This window comes from Alosa alosa, chromosome 20, assembly GCF_017589495.1.
Source record: "Alosa alosa isolate M-15738 ecotype Scorff River chromosome 20, AALO_Geno_1.1, whole genome shotgun sequence".
Taxonomy (NCBI): domain Eukaryota; kingdom Metazoa; phylum Chordata; class Actinopteri; order Clupeiformes; family Clupeidae; genus Alosa; species Alosa alosa.
In genome coordinates, this window is record NC_063208.1 from 15,949,569 (window position 1) to 15,972,639 (window position 23,071).

General features: G+C 43.0%; 1 protein-coding gene across 9 annotated transcripts in view; it reads right to left on the reverse strand.

The window, feature by feature from the left end:
• Positions 1-8,026, reverse strand: part of trioa (trio Rho guanine nucleotide exchange factor a) — a 113,194-nt gene extending 105,168 nt beyond the window's left edge. For 6 of the 9 annotated variants that reach the window (XM_048230319.1, XM_048230316.1, XM_048230315.1 and 3 more), the window contains exon 1: positions 7,721-8,023. In XM_048230319.1, the coding sequence (XP_048086276.1) occupies positions 7,721-7,790 (70 nt within the window). In that variant the 5' untranslated portion in view covers positions 7,791-8,023. Of the gene's footprint in view, positions 1-7,720 lie in introns of all 9 variants that reach the window. The other 3 variants (XM_048230318.1, XM_048230313.1, XM_048230322.1) reach the window with 2 other exon arrangements.
• Positions 8,027-23,071: the final 15,045 nt, after the last annotated feature.

Consider the following 23,071-nt stretch of genomic DNA (forward strand, 5'->3'; position numbering starts at 1 on the left):
AACTACACACAAGCAAAAGGCTATCACAACTATAACAACATCAACAGTATCGTTACACAATATCTTTGTTAATGCGCTAGCTGGCATTTATTTGAAATGTTATCAGCAAAGTTTTAAGATGAAAATTTTATTTCACGGTGTGTTCTAAACAACATAATGGCATGATATTAATCGTTCATATGCATGAGGTCCATATAGCATCACAATGAATATGAAGATCATGTTAAAAGTTAGCTGGCGAAAACATAAATATGTAGGTTACATACCCGATGTCACTGAGCTGTCAAAGAGGCTACGGAACCCTCCGTACTTTATCGCTAATTAAACTCAGCTGACTGGTATAGCGATAGCCATAGTTGCTGTTAAAATGCCTAGCACTGGGAATCTAAACATTTCAACACCGACATGTAGCCTAACATGTTCAAAACTTTTGCGTGTTATGGGGGAAGACATGAAATTTCTTGAACCATTTGTGAACACACTAAATTAATTGGAAAATAATTCAGAAAGAGTCGCTGTCAGATTAGCTTGCTTGCAAATGCCGTTGTCCATGACCTGGCAGTTCTATATGGCAAGCGGGTTTAACATACCTTATGGCAAACCGCCTACACTGGGTAAACTTGAAAGCAGAGCTTACCATTGTGTGTGCATCCATGGCAAGCTGTTTTAACCTTTAAATGTAGGCTATTATGCGTAGGAGCAATGAGATATTGATAGTAAATTGAATAACAGTTCAATTTCCTCTTCAAATGTGTCTTATCAATAAAAAAAGCAATTCCTGCTTTAGACCATTTTAATTTAAATACAAAGTACCGGTTCAGGCACCGTTACGGCACCGGCACCGTTTTAAAAGTATTGATTTAGCACCGGTATCGGATAAAACCCAAACGATACCCAACCCTACTCAACAGCAGCACAGCCCAGAGATAAACATGGATACTGCACGGGCACCCTGAAGCTAGGACAGAGACTACTCAACACTCCAACCCAGCAGACCTGCACAAAGGCAGCAGAGAAAAGAACAGGGCCACCCGACACAGAGACGCACTGCAACACAACAGAGCTGCTAGTTGAAGTTAGCACAAACAAGTGCTGCAGTCCAGAGAAAAGGATCCAGCACAGTGATGACCTGAATTACAGCAGAGCAGGACAAAGACGCTGAAGCTAGCCTGCTAGCAGAGGCACCCATGCTAGAACAGAGCAACCAACACTAGCCCGCTAGAGCAGAGACACAGATGCTAGCACACAGACGCTGGCACAGGGGCACTGAAGCTAGCACAGAGAGCAACCACACTGGCGCCAAGACCAGTCTATCAGCAAGTGCTGCAAAATAGCAGAGCGGCAGAGGCACCAGAGAGGCAGCACATAGAGAGAGAGGGTGACCCAGCAATGGCTGCCAAATCCACAGGGTCCTGTGCCATAGCTGTGGGCTACAGTGGAGCAGGAACTGGGCCAGCGTGACGCGAGTCCCGTCCCCAACACACACACACACACACACACACACACACACACACACATCAATTACCAGAGTCACGCTGACCAGGTTAGAGGAGGAGAGACAGAAAGAAAGAGGTGGAGGAAGTTGGACAGAGAAGAGAAAGAAAGCATGGGAAAATAGGGAGAGTGAGAGAACGACAGTTAGAACAAGATAACACAGGAAGAGAAAAAGTGAGTGAGCATAGGAGGAGAATTACAGAGGACAAAGAGAACTGAGAGAAAGAGGGAGAGAAAGAGACAGAGAAAGAGATAGAAAAAGACAGAGAGAAAGACCCAAGAGAGGCTATTTAACAGACACAGACACATACATTCACACTTGTATAAGAGTGCGGGAGCTTTTTCTCTCTCTGCAGATTTGCCTGTAATCTTCACCAACCTTTTTACAACACAGATAAGGAACTAAAGCACTCTCAGGTTTACAGCTTCATACACGTCCTGCTTAGATCACACAAGGGAGCACAGAGGCAAGCCACAGAGTGTGCGTGTGTGTGTGTGTGTACTCCCACACACTCGTCCACACCCCTCTCCACATACACACACACACACACCCACTTCTATATTTAGGGGGAGCACAAACACACACACACAGTCACAGCTCGCTCACTGAGCTCACTTCCTCTTTGCCAGAAGGTTCTGCGTTGTAGTGGAGTGTGACTGGAGCAGACACCAGCGGCTGCCAGAGCTGATGACCCGCTGGGAAGCAACAGAGTTTCTCTGTCGCCAGACCACTACCCCCTACACACACACACACACACACACACACACACACACACACAGTCCAGTCACAGCTATGGACGTCTATCCCGATTCCCGAGGTATTCTCTGGCTCATTTAATGTCTCACTCAGCCAACCTGCTCCTCCGAATCCCCTCTCTCTTGTTTTTTCTTCATCATCTTCATCCATCTTCTCTTTCAGTCTCCTTCCATCCTCCATCTCCCTCATCATCACCTCACCAGCCCTCCATCATTCCCTTCTACTCTGTTCTTCATCCTCCCATCACTTGGCTTCTGTCTGCCTTTCTCGGATCTCGCTCTCTCATTCTCCCTCTTTCATCCTTCCTCTCTCCATCCCTCTCTCCTCATCTCGCCTTTGTTTCCCCAGCTCCAGGCTTAATAGGCGAATGAGGGAATGCCTCAGTGACTGCAGACAGACTGGGGATTCACAGGGATACCCTGATTTCTGCCTCTCTCTTTATTACCAACAGACACACATAGAAAGACACCCGCACACTCACACTCAGTGTGCATTCAGGCCAGCTAAGGGGTGAGAAAACTACAGCTACGCTCAGTAGCACCAATTCTAAAGCTGCACCTCAAAGCAGGGCAAACAAACCATCACCACCCCCACACACATTCACACATACACAAGCAGAAACCGACAGTTCCCCTTTCGGTTGAAATTTGAGGAGTGGACAATGCCTTTCATTTCCCCCTGAGGCTTTGAAGAGGTACCGTTGACTCAACTAGATACAGAAGTGATCGCATCTGACTAACAGAAGGAAAAACACACAGACCACACACTCATTTAGACACACACACACAAACACTCAAACACACAGCAGCGGAAGGGCCAAATCTACTCACAGGCTTAGAACCCAATCCGCCTGTGGGGGCCATATTATCAAACACACATAATCACCGTTGGATATAGGATCATCCCCGAGGCTGGGAATTGGCCATTCAGCCTTACGGTGGAAGCATATGCCTCAAGCATAGGGCAGATTAGATGTGGGGGTGGAGGGAGCGATGGGGGTGTGGAGTATATAGAAGTCGTGGCTGCACAGAAGCAGTAAATCCGTGGCCGTGATTAGATTTGGGACTGGCTGTAATCTAATGATGCCCCCAACCCCCGCCCCGCCCTCACAAACAGAACTAATGCGTTTAAATTGAGCCCCAAACCAGGGCGGTGCACCACTGCAGGAACCCACACATTCCTATAGACACGGCGAGATGCTGGCGGTGGGTCCCTTCATCTCAGTACGTCTCCGCACTTCTTCCATCTCATCCCTTCTTTTCTGTACCCTCTATGTCAGTGACGGCTATACATCTCTTCCTCGCTCCACTTTCTATCGCATTGTGTGTGCCACGCTTGATATCGACTCCTGTTATTTTCTTCTTCTTGCTCGCTCTCTCATGCTCCTGCACCGGCTGGGCCGGAATAATGAGGAGCCTATCGTTAGGCTGGAGCAGGAGACTGAGCCAGGGGTGGGGGTGGGGGCGGGGGGCACGGAGTGCACCATCCTGGGCTGAGCGAATGTAGGTCAACACGACCTTTGCTCAGAGAGAGAGAGAGGGAGAGAGGAGAGAGAAAGATGGAGAGAGGGTTCTGAACACAGAAAGGAAGAGTTGAGCTCAAAGGACAGAATCAGAGCACAGTGAGAAAGCCAGAGAGATGCACCAGGAGACACAAGGCTTACAGAAAAATAAGGAGAGGAGAGAATAAAGAGAGAACAGAGATTAAGAGAGAGAGAGAGAAAGAGAACGAGAGAGAGAACGAGGAGCAGGGGGAAGAAGAGCCACCACCACTCTCTAGGTATCCTGGCCATGTGAACTCCTCGATCTCAGCCACATGACGTCTCGGGTGTCAGAGAGGATTTATCACAGTGCTCGCCACCAACGGAAGGCGTGGCTGCCGGCTACAGATCCAGCCAGACGAAATAATAATAATAAAAAAAGCATTGGATGCTTTTTCAAATATTTCCACTGGTGCCGACACAGTAACTGCATTACATACACACAGCATTACATCAACACTTATAAAACAGTACTGCAAGGAAACAAGCTAGCAATAGTTGTGCAGTCCTAAAAACATAAGGTTTTCCTAAGGTTCTGATCGTTCTGTATGATTGTCTATTTCTAAATATTAACCCTAAGATAATGCATTTCAACTGAGTCACACACACCCACCTCTTGACTCTGTGTCTTTAAAATCCTGTACACACACAGCTAAAGGCCGCACACAAATCATCAACCGCCAGTAGTCCTATAGTCTGCTGCCTGCTCTAAAAACATCCCCCAGAATGCACCAGTAAAACCCCCCACACCACTCATCATGACAGGAGACACTGAGGCCGGACAGCTCCGCGATTAATCGCGTACAGAGAAGCACTGAAGGCTTTATCAACGTCCCACATCAAATAATCAATAAGCATCAAGGGTTACGGCTCTTATGCCGCACAGAAGGGCTGGGGCTGGTCTAATGGCTGCGCACATCCAAAAGCCTACTGTAAACTGCTACGACCAAACATGGGAGACTTAGCATCTACCGTTAGAGAGAAAAGAAAAAACAGACAGTGGTCTTTCGCAGCAAGAGATAGACACTGTTATTTTTTTCCTTTTCCCCCCATATCTTCATGAAGTAAGCTGTTTGGACAGTTGGCCGACAGTCGTTGCTCGTGCACTGGTGACAGATCCAGTCGGTAAAAACAAGGGGATAAGCAAAGCAAGTCAAAGCAGAAGCTTCAATCTGCTGCCAACTCTGTAAATAAAACAACAAGCCAGAGAGGGGGAGAGAGAGAGAGAGAGAGAGAGAGAGAGAGAGAGTGCATAGGATGCAGGAGAGAGAAAAACACAGAGCCTGTGGGCCTCTGCATGTTCAAACATGGCAGCACAATAACAGGGGAGTGAGAGAAGGGGGAACAAGCAAACCAGCTACAAGCAGAGCAACAGATGAGTGTTTTTTTTTTGGGGGGGTGAGACACAATCCTAGAAGATTAAGGATTTCAGGATAGATATCCATGAAAAAAAACTGTTTATGGCCCCTGGTGTCTTTGCTACATACAAATAATTCTCAACGCAGTGGGGGCACATTTTGCAGTGCCCTTACATGCCATAATTACGCGTCTCTACATATTTCACATAGACTTAGGTGCTGTTGTTCAATCAATAGACAATTGCAATACAGTGATTCAACCAGACGCTGACAATCAACCCCAAAACTGCAGTCATAAAGACAGCGGCTAGACAAAGTTGCCATCAGCGCTCAGAAATTGATGCCTGGATCACAACGCGACCCCCAGGCTACCAGGCCATGACAGAGCATACCGCGATGGCTGATCGGAGATAGAGGATGCTGATTCACCGGACTTAATGGAGGGAGAGGCGGCAAAGAGAGCTACATGGAGAATGGAATTTGATTTCCAAACAGCATTCAGACACCATTTCCCCGACTCCCAAATGTAAATGCTAATCCTCTTGAATGAAATGCAAAACAAAACGCACAGGAAATGTCATTAGGCTTCCTGTCGAGAATACATCACACACGCTTGCACAATTCGAAGTAGCCTAGCTTACGAACAACAGTTATAAGAAAAAAAAACTGATATCTCTCTCTCTAGACAAGCGAAAATGTGGTATAAATGTGCATTTAGCCAAATACAGGCAAAACACAAAACCACAGAACCACTTCCGGATGTGGTTTTGTCGCTGCCTCCACAATCACCTTGCTTTGGTTGTGAATCTGTCACTGTTTTCTGAATGTGACTGGGATGATCACGTTCAGACAACAGTGTCTGTCCATAAGGAGAGGCATCTCATTCCAACCTCTGAACACCGGCGTCTCTTACCTCCAATAGCCTACTCATTGTGTTTGTTAAAATTCTCAGCTAACTTGAGGAAGACAAGGGCGAAATGTAGCAGTGATAAGTGGTCTTCTATGAACAACCGCAGTAAAGCAGCAAAAGACCAGTGAAACGCATCATACAGTGCTTAGAATAAAGGTAGTGCTTAAAATAAAGGTAGTCTGCTGTCCATGCAAATGCTCTAAAGATAATAATCTGTGAGACCGAGCATTGCACTCATTCTTATTGCACATAATGTTGAGATGGTTAGAAACCAATACAAGTAATGTCTTTCCATTTTCCAATACATTCGCTAATCCTGGTCATTAAATCACGATCACATATAACCTACTTCACTGCATCATCACGTAGTGAGAAAATCTGTCTGCGACAATGTGTCGATTTAAGAGCTCTACAACTGTGGAATGAGGGCCTACACAGCGTTTTACACTGAAACTGACCATTCGATGACATCGCTTTGCGTCGTCTCTGGCGCTAGAACTACCTTTGCTAACTGGCTAGCCAGCTATTGTGGCAGCCAGCTAGTGACACTCAGGCCTGTCGATGTAAAGACAACGTTTTTTTTTACTATAATGCAAATAATCCTACTGACACCAAGGTGGAACATCAAAAATGACTCCTTCAAGAAATCACAGCACCGATACTCATTGGCGCAGTAAGCTGGTCAGCTAATAAGCCACTGACCCAGTAACTCAGATAGCAACCGTCTGCTAGCTGACCAGCTGTTCAGCACATTTCGAATACACTGGGCTTGGCAAGACGATCTGCCATTGACCAAGATTGCTTTAGGGTTGCGGAGCGTGTTCGTGGTGCATAATAGCCACGCCGGTTTCTTATAATCGAAATATTCTGGCCTGCATGGTCAATCTAGCCTAATGTATGCACATCTTCACACAATTCGGATGAAATATAGCTAACGTTAGCTGTGCCACGCCACGGCATTGTTTACATTGCTAACTAGCTCCTCTTGCTTGCATTAGTCTTATCAACGGCTCGCTAGCAGGCTAGTTATGGCCCACAAAACCAGTTAGCGAAAAAAAAAGCTAATTTTCCTAGAAACATATCCAATAGTAATATCACATCCCAATCCGATATGGAAAACATTAATGTTCTCAGTGTCATATTAAACACTACGATTGTTACTTAAACAACCATAGTATTTAGCAGTGATTTCTAAATATCATGCGTGTGTACAGTTTGCAGTGCCCCGATTTCCTCTTTTCCAGTCTGCAGTCATTTGGCTGGTTAGCATAGCTTGTTCCTCTGACCAGAACGTCGCTGTGGCTAGCAAATTACTAAATTCTAGCTAGCGTTAGGATAAATGACTGTACCTCGAACCTAGAGCTCAAATCCAGAAACAATTTAGAGAGATAGTGTCCTAGTCTGCTGAGTAGTAAACACAAACACAGAAGACACATCTATATATAAAATTCACTGTCTTTCCCTGAATGGTGTAGTTTATTATGTTATGTTGAATGTTTAACAAACAATTTCTCCCCACCCACCATCCATTTAGTCGAAAGGGTGAAGCAGCTGCTGGCTAGTTAGCTTGCTAGCTAATAGGAACAATGTATTGCAGCATTCGCACGGGCGACTCTGGGGCTATCCTCAACCAGTCAGCCTTGAGTCGTTTTTGGGCTTACCTGATTTGAAGAACGCCGCTATGTCGGCCGCGTCCTTTGCCGTCTCCTCGGCCCCTTCCCCCGAGCTCATTGCTGTTCAGAAAGACTCGAGCAAATATCCCAAATGTGAAGTTTTCTCCTTCCAGCGTATTTGGGCGTACGTGAGGAAGAATCCGTCCCTCGTACAGTTGCGTCTGCTGTGACACACAGGGACGGAACAGATCACTTCTCGATGTTAGACATCAGCAAACCTCCATCTTGAATAATACAAATTAACAGCGCCGGCCGGCGGCTCTTCCGAGTCAAGCCGAAAAGGAAAATCGTGGAAGATGGGAGAGGGAGGTGGGGTTGATCCGATGGGTTGCCCAGAACCTCCGGAAATGAGGGCACAGTCAATGAGCAAGTTACTAAATTCTTAATGAAGCTTTAACATTGATTTAAGCCACACTATCTTCGAAGCAGATTATTGGAACTTCAAAGGCACAAAGACATTACGTGTTTTGTAACATTTAATCATTAACTCAAGAGTCAAGACCTCTTCTAAAATAAGGCCAACTTCCAGCTCAGCATGCTCGTGTACCCGTGTGTCTGTGACATCCTAAATTAACAGATGCCCCTCTAATTTTCTGGATAGTTCTAGCTCATTTGGAGAAATCTGCTTGCCGCCTGCAGACCCAAATTTGTAGCCTAAATTGGCCTAATGGTACACTCCACACTCCAGACCCTAAAATATAGAAAGCTTACTTTATGATGGAATATAGTATGAAACACAGTATAATACTTGGGCTATTGTTTCCTTTTTGTTACACGAAGACTCAAGAATTAGCATATGCATTTGAATAACCTGGACATAGACCAATAATATAGGCCTACTAGATGTTGTCCAGATTTACTAGCTCATACAGTATAAGCCTACAAAAAGTAGGCCTACCCTTTATGTTGACGGTCATGTCATATGGTATTGGTAATGCACACCGAATTGAGGCTTTTTACCCTCTTAACAGTTCACAGATCTTTCAATCATATTAATCATATGGGCCAAAGCCCACATCTTGCCTACCAATACTGCCTAACATCTGGGATCGGCTATAAATGGTTTTTGAACTTTAACTTTGGTTGAATATTGCTAAATTTGGGTAAGTACTATTATTTAAAACAGGCCACTAAACATAGGCTATAGCCTACTTTTGTTTCATTTTATTCCTAATCTGTCTATGGAAAATGTGAAATAGTGCCCTCCTGAGGTTGAAAATGAAAGGGGCAGCAATCACTGATTATGCTTTATTAAAATTCAGCTAAATTCTTAATTCTCACAGTCCATTGTCTGTCCAGTGTGTGTGCTTAAAAACTGGCTCTTTAAATAGGAAATAGGAAAAAGTGGCTCTGACTATGCCAAGCAGTACCAGTATTTTAGTCAATCAATCCATTGTTTCAGGAGCTCAGCTCCTTTTCAAATGCACTCATATAATGGCAAAAGATTGACACCCCATCCATGATTGGTCAGGATAAGACTTGGCTCTATGGTTGGACCTTTCATCTGTTAATGATGTTGTCATTTTATGAAGAGTCAGAATACAGTTTGGAGTAGGCCTATACTGATATTTAACTTAATGTGGAAAGTATGTTAAGCATATTTTCGCAATCAAGATAATGTGTAAAATATACAGTAGTTTCAGATATGCTGCCACTGGTTATTCTAAAATGACACAAAGGTGCAACTAATTCAAAGTTGCATGTGTTGACATGTTGATCTAATTTAATAAGGTCAGTTAAAAAAGGTGACCATGTTTTCCACTGCTTCCTGGGTTTGGATATACATGTAAATGCTATATTACTATTGACTATTTTGACAATTTGAATGAACGTATAGACTTATTGGTCTCAAAACTAAAAAAAACTTGACCAAACAGGAGCCCCATGTTTGGATTCTAATGAGATGCAATTATATGATTCTGGTCCTATGCTGCCTCCAGTGTTCATTCAGAGAACAGCTTTCTCATAGCAGAGAAATGAGTGAGATTCATGAGATTGTGTCATTCCTCAGGGTATTGTTGTCAGGTCTTTGTCAGATTATTCTCTTGTATTCCATTTGATGGACTTGATTTGTTGTAAAATGGTCATAAGCAATCTTTTCTGACTTTTCCATTTGGCACATATGTCTGATATATTGTCTCATGACTTCCAACTTGTTTGGTGTGTATACACTTAGCATGCTCACGTTTTCTTAGAGCAAACAAATTCTATTCTATCGATAATACAATGTATCATGATTGTAGATTAAGGTACATTTGTGAAGCATTATTTTGGGAACAATCAGTCGATTGAATCACCATCCTGTAGTCTTAATTCTCAGTACCACCAGAGGGAGAGCTTGAACTGCTTTTCACATAGGTCTGTTTATCTTGCCCCATGTTTTAGACTGTTCAAAGAAGCTTCCATTCACCAACTGACTGCTTTGCAGATGAATGAAACCACCTCTTGTCAGTCTGTTTCTTTTGAGAGAGTTTGGCTTTGGTGTCTGTTATGTATACTGCTAAATCAGTTTTAGCTGGATTGCTTTTCTTACAGGAACAAGAGCAGTCAGATGACTGCAACCCTTGACATGAGACAGATAGACGAACAGTAAAAAAAAAAACGACAGACAGAACATCCCACTGGTGGGAGGATATACACTGATTGCTTTTATCAATTCAGTGAATAAGCTTTATATGTTTCATGTTCAATTGAGACTGAGAGCTGTCTTGTAAAGTCCAAGAGAGACACAGGCCTTATTTTATGTGTGCATGAAGTAGCTTAACCTTTTGAGGAGTGAATTATTTTCCTAGTTCTTTCTAGAATTCTACGCAAAAGATCTATAGTTTCAGTGTTCTTATAGGCTGGGGGAAATTTCTGAGGGTAATTGTCATCATAATGCGCAACTCTCGGTTCACAGATTTGTGACCATACTCCTTATCATCTATTTGGGGGGCTATAAGATACTGCATCTCCTCCAGTCCTTGTGGCAAGTGGATTCAGATTCAGGAATGTCAAGATCCACATTATGATACACAACACAATATTTTGTATTTATTTTAAATAATCACACACATGCGCAGTTGTGCACACAAACACACAAACACACACACACAAATACAACTCCATTCATGTGCTTGTTGTTATTTGAAGAACTCTTACAGGTCTACTATAATGATGGATGAAGTAAGGGATGAATTGAAAGCAGTGGTGGTGTTGGGGGAGGGAACCAACCAGCATCAATAAGAGTTGGTTATCAAGTATTTGCATCAGTGAATGCATACATCAAAACACAGGGCCGCATTACTGCATATTCACCTGTGCAATGTCAACATGCTCCTGACCTGTCAAACCTGTTTTCTTTTTCTTATCAACACAGTGGGTCTTTCATGGTTCCCCACCAAATTAATTTGCTCATACAAAGACATTCTTCAGGCATCCCAGCACGAGACAGAAAGATTAAAGCCTGCAGTCAAGATCATGCTGATTAATGACTGTGTTTGAAAAAAGAGAAACACTGCTTCTCCATCCAGAGAAATCAAGAGCCATTCTGCGATTGTTCACAACATGAAACAGACCGTGGCTTCAGAGGTGTGATCAGTGGGGAGCATGTCATTCAACGCATGCAACCACCACCTCATATGACATCCTGCCAGGACCAAAAGTTGTTGTTTGTCATGTTATTTGACAACATCTTGTTTATATGATGCTATATGTCATAATAGTCTCAAAGTGTGAAATGAGTGTCATGCATTTGGTTCTGTTGGATGTCAAAGAAGGGTAATATTATTATAACCTGGACATATAAGGGCAGGCGTTTTAATGTACCACTGGCCCGTAAAAACATCAACATACAACAAACAAACATACCTCAACACCCCATGTCTTGTTTGTATATGTCTGTGTGAATGTTTCCTTGTGACTGGAGCCTTGTCAAAGAAAAAATTCTGTAACCCTTGTGTAACAGACAATAACCGGCATTCTGAGCACTGTTATTTTAAAAGTTCTCCATCAGTGGTGTGCATCATGTCAGATAAAAATGTTCAATTCAGCTGAAGTTTCATCTAATTTAATTAAACTTTTTGAACTTTTTGCTCTGAATCAATTTGGAAACAAATCTGTCTATGTCAATAGAGTTTTTACAAACTGGCCCATTGAAAGTTTAGCTGTGATGCAAAACCTGAATGTATGTTTTAATGGGGCTTACACTTAAGCTGTTCACAATGTATCATCTGGTCTTTCTTGACATTTATTGTTTAATGAGCTCATAAAAGCAACCCAAAGTTCAAATCAATTAGACTATACCCAACCCAAGACTGATATGTTTGTGTAAAATTACAATACAATAAATAATGCCCTACATAAAAGTCAAAGGAGTTGGGAAATACACATATCAGCTAGATCTCAGATTTCAGGTATGTGTTCTGTTGTTCAGTCCCATGTTGTTGAGAGGGGCGTCCCTCTCTATCTTCAAGAAGCTCTTGAAGACCCAATAACTTTTTCAAGAGTACCTCTTCTCCTAACATGTCTAACAATCCAACACTATGCACTAACACTTCCCTTCGTCCCTCCTTCTTGTTCAATACACTTGAATTAAACATCTGCACTCTCCTGATATTTAGTGTAATATTTGTTACCTATCTGTTACAAATATTATTTGTAATATTGGTCTTCTCTGCATAGTAGCATTTATTATGACCGCCGCGCAGCGAAGCTAGGTTTAGTTTTTTTTTCTTCCAGATTTTTTTCTTCTTCTGTGATTTTGTGTCAACGATTCCCAGGACACTGAAAGACCGGGGTGCACGAAACTTGTTGGGCATGTAGCCCCACAAGGATGACACGGAACCATTGTTTTTCATTTTGATCCATTACCCCCTGCCGGACTGGACCCCCAAAAGGAGGGTAGGGCGGACACAGTTTTTTGTGAATATCTCGAGAACCGAATTTTTGGTTTAATGTTGGTCTCTCATGTTGGTCTCAAGGGGCCATGTCAACCCATCCCATAAACACTCATTTGATGTGTAGCGCCTATAGTAAAAAATGAAAAAACAAAAATGAGGCATTAATTGCAGGTATCTTTGGCTGACAGGTTCAAAACTGCACAGAAAGTGTAGGGTCATTATCACACCCTCTGAATGCAAGCCAAGTTTCGTGGAATTACAGTTCATGGGGGACCATACAATAAATTAATGTACGTGTACAGTGACTGTACAGTATGCATGCACTCATGAACACACAAACACACACATAAAGATACATGCACATGCAGGCACACACATAAACACACACACACACTCACACAGACGCAAGCACACACGCATAAGCACACACACATAAACGCACAAACACAAAGGCACACACATACACATACACACACAGTAGTACATGTAGGCATATGCACGCACAGACTCACACGCATACACACACACACAGGCACGCACACAAGTACACACACACATAAACACAGTACACGGACGCATGCACAAACACACACACATAAACACACAAACATGCACACACACATAAAAACACACATGGAGGCAAGCAGGCACATGCACACACATAAACACACACATCCCATTACCCCACACACACACACACACACACACACAGAGAAGCACACATACAGTATACACAAAAAAAACACACACAGAGAAGCACACATATTCCACATTTTGTCACTTTGGTAAAAGCCTCTGCTAAATGAGTAAATGTAAAAGTAAAGTTGCATTGGATAAAAGCGCCAGCTGTCCCTATTTGAACACGGAGATGTGTTAAAAACAACGCAAGTTGTGTTGTTTTCAACACATTTGTTTTAAGAGTGTAATCTCTTCCTGTTTCATGTCTGTTCTGTGATAAGATGCCCTTTCAGCATCATGTCAGGGTCACTCAGAACTTCAGGAGGATACTGGTAAGCTATGCAGGCTTAGCTGGTTTGTCTGTGGAAGGACACCATTTTGTGTGACAACATTCACCATTATACCCAGCTGGCTGTTCGCATCCGTGCTTAGAGTCTCAAGAATATCTCTCAAGTGTTATTATCATTGGTATTACTCATTGAGACAGCTGCCCACTTAGCAGTGCACACCATTTCCCAGTTTCCTCTCTTTTCTGTCCTGCTGGACTACATGATTTCGACTGGCATGAGTACGTATATGTACAGCCAGCACAGATTCCCAGGCCATTATGGAGTGCAGTCACAGGATCAGGATGATTAGATTATATTTAACTTTATTGTCATTGTGCAGAGTACAGAGACAACTAAATGCAGTTTACGTCTAACCAGAAGTGCAAAAAGCAGAAAAGTGCAATGTGATATACACAGTATGACGGGTGGTGCAGTAAACAGTATAAGACATATAGTGCAGTGTAGACAGTAGAATACAGTTAAGAATGGTTTACAGCAATATAAATTAAATATAAATATGTGCAACGTAGCAGTAGCATTATAAGAGCAGAATATGTATATGCAGTAAGAACAGTATGGACAACATGTACAGATAGTGCAGTGTAGTAGCAAGAGTAAAGATCATATAGATATATGCAGTGTATTAACTGTAATATTATAAAAAAAAAACAGATGCAGATAGAGTGACCATAGATTACCCAGCCATGCAAGCATCCCAGAGACCGGCATCTGTTTTGAGATTGCTATATGACCCTGGAAAATCCCCAAATGAGGATTTGTAGGACACAGAGCACTGTAGCAGACACAACTATTAGTATTCTACAAGTGGCCAGCACTTGTATATGTCTCATAAAAGAGTCTAATCTGTTTCAAGGAAACAGTTCCTTTTCACTGCCAACCCATTCTTGTAAGTGGTGTCTGCTATAAAAACAAACCTATCCACCACAACAGCGTTTAAGCAGAAAAGGTTAGCTGGTCTGTGGTGGAGCACAGTGGCGCCTGAGGAGGTCAAAAGCCAGAGTAAACTACTCTCTAGAGGTTAAAGTGGGCCGGAACAATCCAGACAAATTAATAAATAAATAGATTAATTCATACCAACGATATATTGCGATGGTATTGTTGAAAAAATAGTACGTTAATTTTTCGTATGCACCGTCAAATTGCAGCCTGCCTCTCCTTCAGGATAACAGTGTTCAACCAATCAAAACGTAATACCACCCCCTGGCCCCGCCTCACAGACACCCCTCTTGTCAATTCCCGACCTTATGTTCTCACGGTTCTCCTGTCTGATTAGAGTACATCTGTGCCAGTTCATGCATGCAGATAAAGCTGTATTTATTTATCAACACAGTGCACTGGTCTGTGTGTCAAAACAAATGCGTTTTGTTTACTCAACTTAAGTCAGTTATGCATTTTGTTTGCACTTGTTTATGTGTAATAAACTTGTAATAAATGTGGCACTATAGATAACTCAAGATAAGTCAACTCAGATAAGTCAAAGGGACAGGATGATATGACTGGATTACAAGTCAGCACAAATAATTTTTACAATGCAAAATGAACAGCTCAACCAAAAGTTGAGCGAGTACACAGCTCTATGTAGTCATTAATTCTTTGGATAGAGTTTGAATTTGAAGTACAGCTACAGTTGTCTATGCCCTTTTCACAACTACATATGGGTTTATTAGATTTGCAGCTTGTCACATTCTGTTTTTAATTTCCATGTTTACACAGTGTCACTTTTTGGGTAATGGGGTTGTACTATAACTGATCTCTTACATCAGTTTCATTCGATTCAGGGCTGGAGGGTAATGAATGCTATAAGACAGACCACTGCTTCATAAAGGCTTGACTACATTCAAAATTTGACTGGAATAGCATGGAATACATTTGACCAGATTGCAGAATGATCCCTTCATGGAATAGCAGTTTGAGGAGGCACTTAGCATAATGGACTTTGATCACAGGCAGGCAGCCCATGGGTGAAAGTATTCAAGGAAGCACTGTCACTCCAAAATATTTTAGTACTGTGACTCTTTCCCTCTTTGGTCATTCTCACAAAGTAAATGTACTGTAGAGGTCTAAAGATATATGAGCCCCTCATGATCCTAACTTTACAATGGCCCAGGTACTTAATTAAACATGTTTTACACTTTTGTGTGAGTACGTATCCTAATTAGGTGACATCAATGTCAAAAGCATGATGACAGAAGTTCTCCATTTTAATTTCATTTTGACATTATAGTCTAGTCGTGATCCCCATAGGCCCAATAGTAAACCCAGAAATGTTGAGTACCCTAAAGTTTTATTGCAGAAATGTCATCTATAGGCCTAGTGGGTGGAAGTCAACTTGGTTGCCTAAAGTTGCACTTTGGGCAATTTGCATAATTAGCATAAATAGGCAATTAAGGCGAGGCAGTACAGGTGAATAGGGTAAAATATTTAAATAATAGATATCACCATGAAACTGAGTTGATTACTTATGTTAAGATGAGAAAAACATGTATTGCATGTTTTTTATATTTTAATGTTTACATATGCAAATGAGGTGCTATCTCATTAAAAATGCTCTAATTTGCATACACACAAAAGCAGATAGTGTGATAAAGCCAGGCTCAAAATTGTTTTTCCAAGGTAAACACGTATACTTGGGGGGGTGAGTTGGTGAAAACCTTTAAGAAACTTGGTAAGGAGGCAGTGTTGACCTATGGACAGACATATTAAGACATTAAGTGTGCCATGCGAAACTAGAAAAGCACTCCGAGAGTGCAGACCTCCGCCAAGCGAATACATAACCGCCTCCTGGATCCAGATGGTGATTCGGATCACTCCCAAACTTTTTGAGTTATCTTGCGAACAAACAGATGAACAGACACACAGACAAACAAACAAACAGACAAACAAACCCCGATGAAAACATAACCTCCTTGGCGGAGGTAATAACTATATACAGCATGCACATACACACAAACCCCCTCCCCCACATTGGACTTTCTGACCATATCACTGTTATGCTAATGCCCGCATACAGACAAAAAGTGAAAGCAAACAAACCGGTTCACAAGCAGGTAAAAGTGTGGCCTGAGGGAGCCTCTGATGCTCTTCAAGACTGCTTTGACACAACAGACTGGGAAATGTTTAAGCAGGCAGCCACTTACAACAATCAGACAGACATAGAGGAGTATACAGACACTGTAACCTCTTACATCACAAAGTACATTGATGATGTGACCCACACAAAAGACATCATCACTCGGGCTAACTGGAAGCCATGGCTGACAGGGGATGTCCTCAGGCTGCTGAGGGCCAGAGACAAAGCCTACAGAGCTGGGGATGAAGCTGGCATGAGAACAGGGAGAGCCAACCTGTCCCGTGGCATCAAGGAAGCAAAAAAGGAATACACTCGCAAGATAACCACCCACTTCAAAGACAGCAGGAACGCACAAAGCCTATGGCAGGGCATTCAGACCATCACGGACTACAAGCCCGCGCCACAGAGCTGTGAGAGCAACATCCCTCTGCTCAACAATCTGAACCGTTTCTTTGCTCGCTTTGAAGCACAAAACAGCACTTGCCCACAGAAGACCCCTCCCCCTCCACACGAGCAGCCCCTGTGCCTCTCTGCCGACAGCGTGAAGCGGACACTTGCTGCTATCAACACCCGTAAGGCAGCAGGCCCAGACAAAATCCCAGGTCGGGCGCTGAAGGACTGCGCTGAGGAGCTTAAGGATGTCTTCACAGACATCTTTAACACTTCCCTGAAGCAAGCTATCGTCCCATCATGTTTCAAAGCTGCCACCATCATACCTGTGCCGAAGAAAACTGCTCCATCCTGCTTCAATGACTACCGCCCCGTGGCACTGACACCCATCATCATGAAGTGCTTTGAGCGGCTTGTCATGTTACACATCAAATCCATTCTCCCCCCCACCCTGGACCCCTTCCAGTTTGCATACCGAGCCAAACGGTCCACAGAGGATGCAATCTGCTCTGCCCTCCACCCAGCCCTCACCCACCTGGAAAAAAGAGACTCATATGTGAGATTGCTGTTTATAGACTTCAGTTCTGCATTCAACACCATAATACCACAACAACTCATCTGCAAACTTGACAAACTGGGACTCAGTACGTACCTCTGCAACTGGCTACTGGACTTCCTCTGTCAGAGGCCTCAAGTATGCGTGTTGGCAACAATATCTCAAGCAGCATCACACTGAGCACGGGGGCCCCAAGGCTGGCGTGCTCAGTCCGCTGCTCTTCACCCTGCTGGACGATGACTGCACTGCAACCTACAGCAACAACCACATAGTGAAATTTGCTGGACGACACAACTCTGGTGGGTCTCATCACCAAGGGCCGAGACTCAATACAGGTTGGAGGTCGACCTTCTGACCACGTGGTGCAGGGACAACAACCTCCTGCTGAACGTCCAGCAAGACCAAGGAGATTGTTGTTGACTTCCGTAGAGGTCACACCCAACACCTGCCACTGACCATCGGCGGTGCTGTGGTGGAGAGAGTGAGCAGCACCAAATTCCTGGGGTGCACATCAGTGAAGACCTCTCCTGGACCACCAACACTGCATCACTGGCGAAGAAAGCTCAGCGCCGCCTGTACTTCCCAAGGAAACTCAGGCGCAGCAAGTGCTCCACCAGCCATCATGACCACATTCTACCGAGGCACCATTGAGAGCATCCTCTCCAGCTGTATCGCTGTGTGGAGCGGAAGCTGCACTGAATACAACATAGTGTTAATTTCGTCAGACGAGACGAGAGGAAATATGTTCGTCAACAACCTTTTTTTTCATGACTAAGACGAGACGATGATGAGACGGCAGTAATGTCCTGAAACACTGACTAAGACTATCTTAAGATGAATTATTGTTGACGAAAAAAAATGAGACTAAAATGTTTTGAAATGAGAACTAAGATAAAATCTCTCTTCATTTTCGTCTACAAAATGAGAAGACAGAATATCTAGCTGTTATGTTTTCAAAATATTCCGAATGAGTTCATACACAACAGCTTTCCTGTAGGCTAGTCTAAGTGCTGTTGCTGCAACCCTGTGGCTGCAACACGAAACTACATGGAACAAGAACACTGGAGATTTCTGCCAGAGTTACCAACTAACTACCTAAGCTTTATGCCACAATGCTACATACCCAGAAGTTGAAGCTTCTCTCATACAAATTAACATCCACCAGAATGTCCATACGAAAATGTTCATCATGTAATGTCAACTATTTAACTAGTTAGACTGATGATGCAAAGTTTGCTAGCAAGTAAGCTAATATGGAAAGTTAAGCTAGCAAGTTAGCTATGGCTAAGATGGAGAGTCTGTTTGGGGAATGTGTTGTGTTTAGCGATATCGCCATCTAGCGGTAGGAGTAAAACATTAATACTTTGGTCTCACGACAGTGTTTCTCAAACTTTTTCAGTTTCAGGACCACTTAACTAACCCTAGCTAAAAAAAAAAAAAAAAGATTAGACTTACTTCAACAGTAGCCTATAATTAGTCTACACAATAGGCCTACTCACTGAACCACCTTGCTTATTGTCTTTGCACTTTGCTTATTGTGTGGATTCATACTGTATGATTTAAACTGGCATATCTTACAGACAGTGTTGCAGAACTGTTTTTACATACAAGTTGGTTCAATATTGCAAACAACTCATCTGTATTATATTTTACCACGTCTGCTCACGGACTACTTGAGATAGCTTGCGGACCACCAGTGATTCCCGGACCACACTTTGAGAAACACTGGTCTACGAATATGACAGTGATCCAGTCAAATCTTTTACTGTCTATGGTCAAATCCCAGCCGAGCTATAACTGTAGCTCGACTTACCTGTGCATGTAAACATACTGACTGACAAAAAATCAGAATGAGTAATTATAACAGACGAGTAGCCCTGTGGACACACAATATTGTTGGAAAATTGAGATGTGTGAAACACTATTTGACTCAAATGGTAATCAGAAATAATTTGTTATAAAAAAAGACTAAAATGTGTTGACTAAAACTGACTAAGACTAAGATACCTTTAGTTTGACTAAAACTAGACTAAAATGACGAGACTTTTAGTTGACTAAAAACTTGACTAAGACTAAGATACCTTTAGTATGACTAAAACTAGACTAAAATGACAGAGACTTTTTAGTTGACTAAAACTTGACTAACAAAAATGATATTTGAATGACTAAATATGACAAAGACTAAAAAGGACATTTCGTCACAAGACTAAGACTAAATTAAAAATAGGTGACAAAATTAACACTAATACAACAGGAAAGCCCTGCAGCGCATAGTGAACACAGCTTTCACTGTGTTCACTATGCGCTGGAAGGATTATTGGTGCTTCACTCCCCTCCCTGAAGGACATTTACACCTCCCACCTCACCCGCAAGGCGACCACAATTGTGAGTGATGCAAGTCACCCCCCTCACAATTTGTTTGATCTACTGCCCTCTGGGAAGAGGTACAGAAGCCTGCGCTCCCGCACCACCAGACTCACCAACAGCTTCATACACCAGGCTGCTAGGATCCTGAACTCTCTCCCCCCTCTCCCCCCTCCACCCTCAGCTACATAACATCCTGGACTTTTAGACCCACAATGGCTGCCTTGCACTACTCCACTTGTACACTTGCACACTTGCAACTTGTTGTTGTTGTCCTGTTGTCCTGAACACTTCTGAACACACTTATGCTGCTCTTACATAACTTGCACCACTATGCCACTTGCATACTTAGGTCAAACAAAACTACTTCAGCCATTTATTGGCCTGACTTTTGCACTATTATATTGACTGTCTACTGGATGCACAATTGCACAATTTCTACCAAATTTTGCTGCTCTTATTTCTTCATTGTATGTGCCTTCTTATTTTTACTTTTTATATTGTTTACTTGAATGTTATGTTTGTCTGTGGACCTAATTGGTAAAATATGTCTTGTCTCCACCGTGGGATAGTAGGAAACGCAATTTCGATCTCTTTGTATGTCTTGACATGTGAAGAAATTGACAATAAAGCAGACTTTGACTTTGACTTTGACAAGAACTATACAGTATAGTCCATGAGCCACAGGGGGTCGTCACTACCATTTGGGGGGGTAAATTCTCACTATATTTTTCTGAAAGCTACATATCTCTGGAGTATAAAATGGTATGATAGCAAGTTGGATCTTGTAGCTTTGTGGCTGTACAGGCCTTCAAAGTTGACCACTGATTTGAAAAAAAAGGAAATTCCGCCTATTGGCTTTTTTTGTTAAAACACTCATAAGAGCCCAGAAAATAATCCAAATCTTATTATTACTGATGCATATGTGGTGTTTGATGTTGGCATACATATTTTGACTCATTATGTGATTTTGCTCTTCATTTTGGTTGATAAAATTCAAGATTTATGTGCAAAAAAAAGCTAATTTGAGTTTTCATGTTATGGCAATACCTGAATGCAGACCTTATTGATCATTACTATTCTACCTTCCTTACTTTCAATTGCGTGTTGAAATTAATTTTAAATGATTACATACATAGGTCTGCAGTACAAATGTTTTTTTAAATTGTAGCTGAAACGAGTACAAAGGATCTTTAATCTATTCATTGAATTCATCGTCAGAACAGGAGCACAGAGGATGCCATCTCTGTGGCACTTCACTCTGCCCTGTCCCACCTTAGCAATAGCAACCCCTATGTAAGAATGCTGTTCATTGACTTAAGCTCAGCATTCAACACCATCATCCCCTCCAAACTGATCACTAAACTCAGTGAACTGGGCATCAATACCTCCCTCTGTAACTGGATTCTGGACTATTTGTATTGCATTCATTGTGTCTACACTTGAGATAAATAAGTTTGTTTTTTCTTTTATCGTATACAGCTATATTGGTAGATGTTTTTTCTTTACCTTGACATGTTTCGACGTATACTTCCATCTTCATCAAAAGGTTTTTATCAGCTGATGTTGTTACGGAGGTGTGATCCACCTGTCAGTTTTTTGACAGGTGGACCACACCTTCTGCTGTCAGTCAGCCGCCACCCCAGGACGGCACTCCAGGTATGGGAGAGCATATATGCTCCCTCATCTCTGTTCATTGTCTTTGGACTCCGCTTTCTTATTTCAATCGCCTCCTTTATCCAGCGGTGGTATCGGTTGTTCTCCTGCTTAATGACTCTGGCATGCAGGAGGTGTGGTCCACCTGTCAAAAAACTGACAGGTGGATCACACCTCCGTAACAACATCAGCTGATAAAAATGTGTCACACTACTCCACCGTGTGACCTTCTGATGAAGACGGAAGTATACGTCGAAACATGTCAAGGTAAAGAAAAAACATCTACCAATATATGTGTATGTAATAAAAGAAAAACCAAACTTATGGATTCTGGACTTCCTAACCAACAGACCTCAGTCTGTTAGGTTAGATAATCGCACCTCCTCAAACATCGAACACCAGTGTACCACAGGGATGTGTGCTGAGCCCTCTCCTCTACTCCCTCTTCACCTATGACTGCACACCTGTACATGGCTCTAAAACCATTGTCAAGTTTAAAGATGACACGGTGATTGGGCTCATCAGCAATAACGATGAGACGGCCTACAGGGAGGAGGTTCAGCACCTAACATCGTGGTGCACTGATAACAACCTGGCTCTCAACACCAAGAAGACCAAAGAGCTCATTGTGGATTTCAGGAAGTCTAAAGCTAGCACACACACACACACACCCATTCTCATCAACAGGACTGAGGTGGAGCATGTCACCAGCTTCAAGTTTCTGGGTGTCCACATCTCTGAGGACCTCTCTTGGACCCTCAACACCTCTACCCTGATCAAAAAGGCCCACCAGCGTCTCTTTTTTCTGAGGTCCATCTGTCTCCTCAGATCCTGGTGAACGTCTACTGCTGCAACATCCTCACCAACTGTAGAGCATCCTCAGCCAACTGTATCATAGTTTGGTATGGCAACTGTTCTGCCCACGACCGGAAAGCACTGCAGAGGGTGGTGAAAACTGCCCAACACATCACCGGTTCCTCACTCCCCTCCATTGAGGCCATCCAGGGCAAGCGATGCTTGCGTAAGGCGTGCATCATCAAAGACTGTTCTCACCCCAACCACAGACTGTTCACTCCACTCCCCTCCAGGAGGCGTTACAGGTATCTCCGCATCCGAACCAGCAGGTTCAGAAGAAGCTTCTTTCCTGCGGCTGTCACCCTACTGAACTCTAGCTCTGCATCCCGGTGACATTCAACCAACTAAGCCCCCATCACCCCCTGCCCCGCCCCCGCCTGATGCCTCCTTGCCTGTGCCTGTTGAGGTGTCCACGACCATGGCAACCTTGACAGGGACAACAAGGAGGCGGACATCCCCTAGCCCCCTCCACAACTGCACTACCCTATCCCACCCATCTATTTATTTACAAATGTACATACTGTAATTACACTTTTTACT